The sequence below is a fragment of the Eretmochelys imbricata genome, chromosome 1, assembly GCF_965152235.1.
Source record: "Eretmochelys imbricata isolate rEreImb1 chromosome 1, rEreImb1.hap1, whole genome shotgun sequence".
Taxonomy (NCBI): domain Eukaryota; kingdom Metazoa; phylum Chordata; order Testudines; family Cheloniidae; genus Eretmochelys; species Eretmochelys imbricata.
This window is the reverse complement of record NC_135572.1, coordinates 285409527-285417543: the sequence shown is the minus strand read 5'-3', so window position 1 is coordinate 285417543 and position 8017 is coordinate 285409527. Positions and strand designations below refer to the sequence as shown.

General features: G+C 41.6%; 1 protein-coding gene across 1 annotated transcript in view; it reads left to right on the top strand.

The window, feature by feature from the left end:
* The first annotated feature begins 36 nt into the window (after positions 1–36).
* The window catches only part of METTL25 (methyltransferase like 25), a 106331-nt gene continuing 98350 nt past the window's right edge, over positions 37–8017 (top strand). Inside the window, exon 1 of the mRNA XM_077807710.1 lies at positions 37–421. Coding sequence (XP_077663836.1) covers positions 37–421 — 385 coding nt within the window. The remainder of the gene's footprint in view (positions 422–8017) is intronic.

Genomic DNA, 8017 nt, shown 5'->3' with positions numbered 1-8017 from the left:
TACGTCACCAAACAGCGCCCGCCTCCTAGCGGATAGATGGTGAACTCTGCTCGGTGTTCGATTCGCCAGCCTGACCACCTGAGGCAGGGCGAGCCCGAGATGCCCGGCCGACAGACATCACAAATCGAGCACCGAGGAAACTTTCCTTCCTTCGGCATGTCGCGTTCGCTCGGCTCCCTCCCCCCCGAGCCGGCAGCGGAGACGGTGGCCTCCCGGCTGCGGGCCGTGGCGCAGTTTCTCAGGCGGGCGCTGCCGCTGTGCCAGGCCCACACGGTGGAGTTTTACACGCGAGGGCTGTGGGAGCAGCTGGTGGCTGTATCCCCCGAGACGGTGCTGGAGGTGTTGGGCGGGGCCGGGCTCCTGCGGCAGCAGCAGCGCCCCCTGGAGGAGGCCGCCGGCACCGGCAGGGCCGGGCTATGGGGTAAGTGCCAGAACCCCCATTCGGGGAGCGTTAGTGCCCTGCTGGTCCCAGGGTGGGCGCTGGGGTCACTCTCTGGCTGACTTTGCTCCTCGTGGCAGTGTGACGACGGTATGATAGGTGGCCATCAAGGCCTGGTAGCCGGCATAGTGTTGCCACCGGGGCACCCTGCTGGGTGTTTTTCTCCAAGCCCCAGATCCTGGAGTCAGGTGATTCCATAGATGCTCAGCTTCCCATCAAAAGAAATGCCTGTAGCCCTCCTGACTGCGAGAAAAGTTTGACCACGGGACTTGCATGTACTAAAAGCTCAGACACCAGATGGCCAAGTTTAGAGGAATCCCACATTTATTGTTTAAAGGATCGTGATTTTTAAGCCAAGCTCATGATTTTTGATCGCTTGTGGTTGGCAGTGCTCCTTCCGCGGCATCAAAGGAGAGGCACTGCACAGCGTGAGGCTGCGGAATAGACATCCCACGCTGTGTTGTCAGGCTGCAGGGACATCACTGCCCCACCTGCCGCAGCAAGAGGGACAATCTCAATGAATTGTAAGATGGTTGGACAGTTTTTCAGTGCCATGTTATACTAGCATGTTCAAAATTTCATCGCCTTGCTATGCAACATCACAAATTGCCTCAAAAGCAGCAGGTACTTTCAGGATTGCTGCTGTTTGAAAAGAAAGTAAATCAGGAAACTCCTGGAAATACGATGGGACATGCAGTAACAGACTCTAGAGATAACATTTGTATTCATAAAGGAGACTTGTAGTGATAATGTACCAAGGGCCGCCTAGGCTGCTGAACAGGAATATAGCAGTAACTCTTTGTCTCCATCTTACTGGTGCAGCAATTGATAAATAATAATACTTTTAAGGGACTTAAGGTTAACAAGTTTTCATGCTGGCTGTGAAGCAGCAGTTAACTAACTGACACTACTCTTGGAGTTGTGCTGACTTCATCCATGATGCTGATGCTCAAACAGAAGTTTTGGCTTAATGAGATATTATATATGCTGAAGTTGTTAAAATGATGATTCACATCTCTGTTGTCTTGTACTGGATTACTGTAACCTTTTCAACCTCCTGACTGCTCCTGTCTTCAAATCATCCAACACTGTTTAGGTAAAATCATTTTCTTTTCTTGTGCCTCAGATCTAGTCATCCTTCTCAAATTCAGTCAATGGCTCTTTGTCTGATTCTGTATCAGGTTTAAACTTGTTTTAATTGCTTTCAAGATACTACAACTCCAGCCCAAACTATGAGAGATTGGGAAGGGCCACAAATGAGATCTTGGTGGGAAGCCCAGTCTCCTAGCTATACCCAGGAGCTGGAATTCCAGGGGACTGACCCTAGATCCTGCTTGTGGTGCCATCATTGGTATCAGCCTCTAGACATTAGTTACCTGAAAAATTTGAAGCCTTGCTCATTTTTTCTAGCTTCTGGAAAGTAGAATGACCTTTATTCTCTCTTCGCTCTGCAAAGCCTTATAGTCATTGGGGAAGAAGATCTGCTTTAGGGGTGGGACTTGTCCACTATTCTACTCATCCCCCCAGGACCTTTGCAAATACTCTCTGTCACTCTCCATTTTCGGGTTGTCCTACCCAGTAAGCCTGTTCCTCCCGCTGCTTGTAGTTTTCTCAGACAGCAGCAGTGTGAGGTTCACATATGCAGCCCACAATCTTTTGAATAGCATCCGTGAAACTCATCAGAGTTTTGGTAACTTTCTCTTTATGCTTGGCAAAGTTAAAAGCAGCAGCAGTACGTAGTGCGGGAGCATAATGTTGTAAAGTCTTATTCTGTGGGCAAGTTAGAGGCAGAAAGGTCAGGGAGATGTCCTTTGGTTCATAAAAACCTACAGACTCATAATTTCAATGGTATCATCCTCTGCAGCATGGCAGGGGGACTCACTGCCCAGGCCTGCCTCCCCCTCCAGGTCCGGGCCCCTGGTTGGTGGAAATTTGGATAATACAGTGTCACTGGAAATGGGCTGAGTTGGGTATCATTCGAAAGCTCCTTTTCCCCACAAACACAATGGTATTAAACACAACAAACCTAAAACAGTTGTGTAGATCTATATTAGAAGAAAACATTTAAAAAGCATGTTTTTTTGTAAATTATACTTTGAAACAGGGATGCATTGCTTACATATTAAAAGACACTGATCTTTCGTAATCCTTGGAAAGTTAGCCTTGACATGTAGGACTGAAAACATTTATTCAACAAAGTAATCATTATAGTTGTCTCCATCTCTGGCACCACTTCTAGACACACTGTCACATTAATTCTTATCCACACCACACTTGCACAATTCTGTATGAGACAGGCTGCTGGCCATATGTTTACAGGGTGAGAAGCATCTGGTTTTTCCACATGACCATTTGATTAGTCGAAGGATTCATTTGGGAATACATAGTATTTCACAGATAACTGGTGTGATGAGTCCATTCTCCAGGACCCATACAAGTCCGATAGAAGAGAGTAGTTTTGGACATGCTCAATTATCCCCGAGCCATTCCATTGCTTGATAATTTGCCGTCCTGATAGCAGGTAAAAATGCACCCATTGTCAGTGGCAATTTTTCTCCATTTGTCTGCTTCTTGAAAAAAATCCACCAATGTAGCGTAAGGTTGGCCTTCAAATGGTAAACTTAGCATATGAACACCCCCAATGGATTTACATTTCATCAGTGACTGTCCAGCCACTTTTCTAGTGGCAACTGCAGTCAACTATCTTGCCACTTCCCCAGTGGTGACTCCCATCAACTGTCCTGCCACTTCCCCAGTGGTGAGTTGGGGAGACCCAGGCCCACCCACGACTCCAGGTCCCAGCCTACGGTTCTTGTAGATTGCAGCCTTCTGCTGCACCTCTACTATCGCTGCCTTTCCCTGGGCCATTTCCCCACAGCCACAGCATCCTCCTCAGTCTTAGCAGCCTGTCCAGAGCTCCTTCTCTTCTCTGTGGGTTCCTGCCTCTGCTAAGCTGTTCATGGTTCTACAGTGTTGTCGCCTGCTCCAGACAACTACTGACACTGCTCTGCCCTGAAGCTCTTTATATATGGCCCTGCTGGGCCCTGATTTGCCCCTCCTCACAGCCCCTCTCCTATTGGCTGCTTTTCATGCAACCTCCCTAGGGCTCTATTAATCCTTTATTGGCCAGTGTGGGCCATTTGCCCCATCACAGAATAACACAGGCCACAGAATTTCACTTGGGAATTTCTTCATGAATACCAGAACTTCTAGTTGAGTTAGAGCATGTCTTTTTGAAAGACATATCATCTTGATTCAAAGACTTCAAGTGATGGAGAATCTACCACACTTCCTGCTAAATTGTTCCAATTATTAATTACCCTCAGTGTGCTTTTTTTTTTAAAAAAAAGTTCCTTATTTCTAGTCTATTTTTTCTACTACTTCTTCCAGCCCACTAAATTTTGTTACTCTTTCCTTTGCTTGATTAAAGAGCCTTCTACTGCAAACAATCTTCCCCCATATAAACGGTGATCCTAGACTGTGATCAAGTCACCTCTTAATTTTCCTTCCCTTTGTTAAACTAAATAGATTGTGCTTCATTAATCTCTCACTGCAAGACAGGTTTTCCAGACCTAGAACCATTTTTGTAGCTTTTTCTGAACTCTTTTTAATTCGTCAACATCCTTTTCGAAGTGTGGACACTTCAAAGTGTGAACCAGAACAGGACACAGTATTCCTATAGTGGTCTCACTAATGCCATATACAATGGTAATAAGATATTCTTACATCTACTGAGTATTCCCCTGCTTATACATTCAAGGACAGTATTCACTCTGTTAGCTCACACTAATCCCTATCGTTACTGCATTCCAATATAGTTTCCCATCTTATGGTGTGCCCTGTATTTTTGATTCCTACATGTATGATGTTGCATTAGCTATGTTAAAACACGTGTTGTTCAAATGAGCCCAGTTTACAATGTGATCTGGATTGCTCTCTATAACTATTACCTATCCTTATTTACCATCCACCAATTTTTGTGTCCTATGAAAAACTTTACCACCAATGATTTTATGTTTTCTTCCAGCTCACTGATAAAGATAGTAGACTAGGAACAGATTGAGTCAGGAGCAGATCCTAGTGGGATCCCACAAAAAATGCCCCAGTTGTATGATGATTCCCCATTTACAATTACTGTTTGAGATCTATCAGTAAGCCAGTTTTTAATCCATTTAATATGCAACACTGAGTATGTATAACTTTTTATCATAATGGTGTGCAGTACTAAGTAACGAGCCTTATACAAATCTAAATAGATAATGTCAACAGTTACCTTTTTCAACTAAACTGATGCTCTCATAAAAAAAAAGTTTAGTTGACAACACCTATTTTCTGTAAAACCATTGTTGATTGGAATTATTTTTATCATCATTTAATTCTTTACTGATTGCATCCTGTATCATCCTTTCCATGATTTTCTCTAGGATCATTGTCAGTCTAACTGGCCCTGTAGTTATCTGGATCATCCCATTTACCCTTTCTAAATATTGGTGCATTAGCTTTTATTTCCAGCCCCTGAGAATTCTCAAGTATTGCAAGATTGTTAAATGTCAACTTTAATAGTTCTGAGTGCTCCTGATGGAATTCTTTCAAAACTCTTGAAAGCTAAGAAATGAGCAGAAAATGTTTTAATGATCTGGTCAAGAGAGTGAGTGGGGGAATCAGTCCAAAGAGAGAAATCAAACAGCCGGTTAATGAAAAGATGCAAGAAGCAGTGAGGTCTGATCAGTCATTATAATGAAAATATAAGGATGAGATGACTGAAGAAAGAGAGCCAGACATTCAAGCTAAGAAACTGAGAAGGAACCAGAAAACAGTAAATAATGGAATCTCAGAGAGGGATGGAAAAGCCAAATGGAGGAGATGGAATTGTAGCAGGGAGAAGAGCAGCTTGGTCATCAGTACTGAGACCAGTACTGCTGTTCAGCATATCATCAATCTGGAAAATGAGGTAATAGCTATGTGGTGATATATGCTGATGATTCAAAATTATTTCAGGTTAGGGAGGACTATTGGGAACTCCATTTGAGTCTAAAAAAATTAGTTGATGAAGTTGTAGACAATTATGAATTGGAAGGAACAATTTATAATAGATGTGCCCAGTGGCAAGTTCTCAAGTACAAGATCCAGGCATCATTGTGGATTTCTCCGTGAAGATATCTGTGAAATGTGTATCAGTGTTTTGGGGTTTTTTTAAGTGAATAAAAGGTTGTATGGAGAAGAAAACAGAAAATATGGTAATGCGTTTATTTAAATAGATGGTTCGTTTCAATTTGAATAATGTGTTAAGTATTGGTCATATTATTTCAAACCCAAGATAAACAGAAAAAGAGAATGGAGAAGAGAAATGAAAATGATTGAAGGTATGTATAGTAGCTATTCAGTATTATGAAAGATTTAAAAGACTATGCTTATTTAAGTTTGGGAAACAAACTGTGAAGTTATGGTGTATAAAATACTGTAACTTATAGAGGTACTGGTTCAGGGAATGGATATACTTTCAATGTGCAAAGGAATGTGACATCGAGGTTATATATCCAAAATGCATTATTGCAAATCTGGATAAAATTAGGTTTCCCATTACATATGGCAAAACCTTCACCTTCTAAGAGTTAATGAGAAGTTCAGGTCTGACTATACGTACAGAATCACCAAATTGTATAAGATGAATGGCATGTAGAAAACGATTCATGCACCCACTGTTTTTATTTAAATTGCCTTATAATAAGGGGACACTAAATGAAATTTAAAGGCAACATTGAGAGTGGATTCAGCAAAATGGATTCTCTACACCAAGTAAAGATTGCTAATAAAAATTCAAATATTTCTGCAAAGTAAAAGGTTGCATTTTTGAAAACTGGCACAAAACATTCCCATGTAATTTCCATACAGATCAGATTTTCATATAAAGAGCATATAAAGTGTGTAACCCTCATTTCATGTAGCTTACATAAATTCAGATCCAATTTTAGACATAGAGAATACCTGCTCTATTTTTCATGCATCTAAGATCTGACATTTATCAAGTTACATCTCATTTATCTAGCCATGATTTAGATCAGGGGTTCTCAACCTTTTCCTTTCTGAGCACCCCTCCCTGGGCAACGTGCTATAAAAACTCCACAGCCCACCTGTGCCACAATAACTGATTTTCTGCATATAAAAAACAGGGCAGCATTAGGGGGTAGCAAGCAGGACAATTGCCTGGGGCTCCATGCCACAGGGGCCACCATGAAGCTACCTTGCTCAGGCTTCAGCTTCAACCCAGGGTGGCAGGGCTGATGGACCTGGGCTTCAGCCTCATGCAGTGGGACTTCGGCTTTCTGCCCTGGGCCCCAGCAAGCCTAATGCTGGCCCTGCTTGGAGGCCGCCCGGAAACCTGCTTGGACCCCTGGTTGGGAACTACTGATTTAGATGACTCTAAAGTTAGAGATTTTCTAAAAAGTCTGTAACCAATTATTTTGCATTTTTATACTGTAAACTGCTCAAATACTCATGGTATAATTTTAACTTTTTGGCATGTTTACTGTTTGCCTGAAGACCTAGCTACAGGTGCATGAGCTGACTGGTTAATGGGCATTCTAGATTTCATGTGGTGGGTAATCTTAAAGTTAAAATGCTTTGAGAAATTCCCACCTTCGTGACATTTCAAAACAACATGCAGTACAATTCTCTACTTTGAGGAAACATTTCAGCTGTCTTTGATATAATTGGGTTTTGTTTTGTTTTTAGCTGCCAACTAAATAACAATTTAAATTGTTAGGATTATGTATACAGATGATAGCATGCTAATATTACATGATCTAAATATTTATGTTTGTTGTCCTGCAGATATTATTTAGTGATATAATAGTATTCAACGAAGTTAAGTAATATTACAGTCTCTTAGTTCCTTTTATTTCAGTGTATACTTGGAAACATACCTTTTAACAATACAAAAGCAGAAATCAGAGGGAGTGTTGTATTTTGGTACACCTCTACCGCGATATAACGCTGTCCTCGGGAAATAATCTTACCGCGTTATAGGTGAAACCACATTATATCGAACTTGCTTTGATCCACCGGAGCGCGCAGCCCCACCCCCCTGATTTACCGCGCTGATTTACCGCATTATGTCCGAATTCATGTTATATCAGGTAGCGTTATATCAGGGTAGAGGTGAATTCCTATATTCATCGAAAAGCCTTTCCCCCCCCAAATAGTTCTGCCTAATTAAGTAAAAATGATGCAGAAATGGATAGTTGGATGCATTTAACAAGTTCTATTTGAGGTTAACATTGGCACAATAAGGACATGACTATTTTACAGATAATTCTATAATGAGTTCATTGCATGCATTTCCAATACATTGGAGTTATTTATTTAGAGCTTTCACATATTACTATGAAATAAGCCAGATGAACCTATACAAAATAGGTCACTGAGCATAAGTGGGCAATATATATTTACCTTATTTATTTATAGATAACAACTTGCAATTGTTTTCACTTCCCCAGATTAAATGCAAATATTTCATCTAATCTTCATCAGCAGCTGAATTGCCCTTAGTAGAAAGAACAAAAATGTTTCAGTCACTAA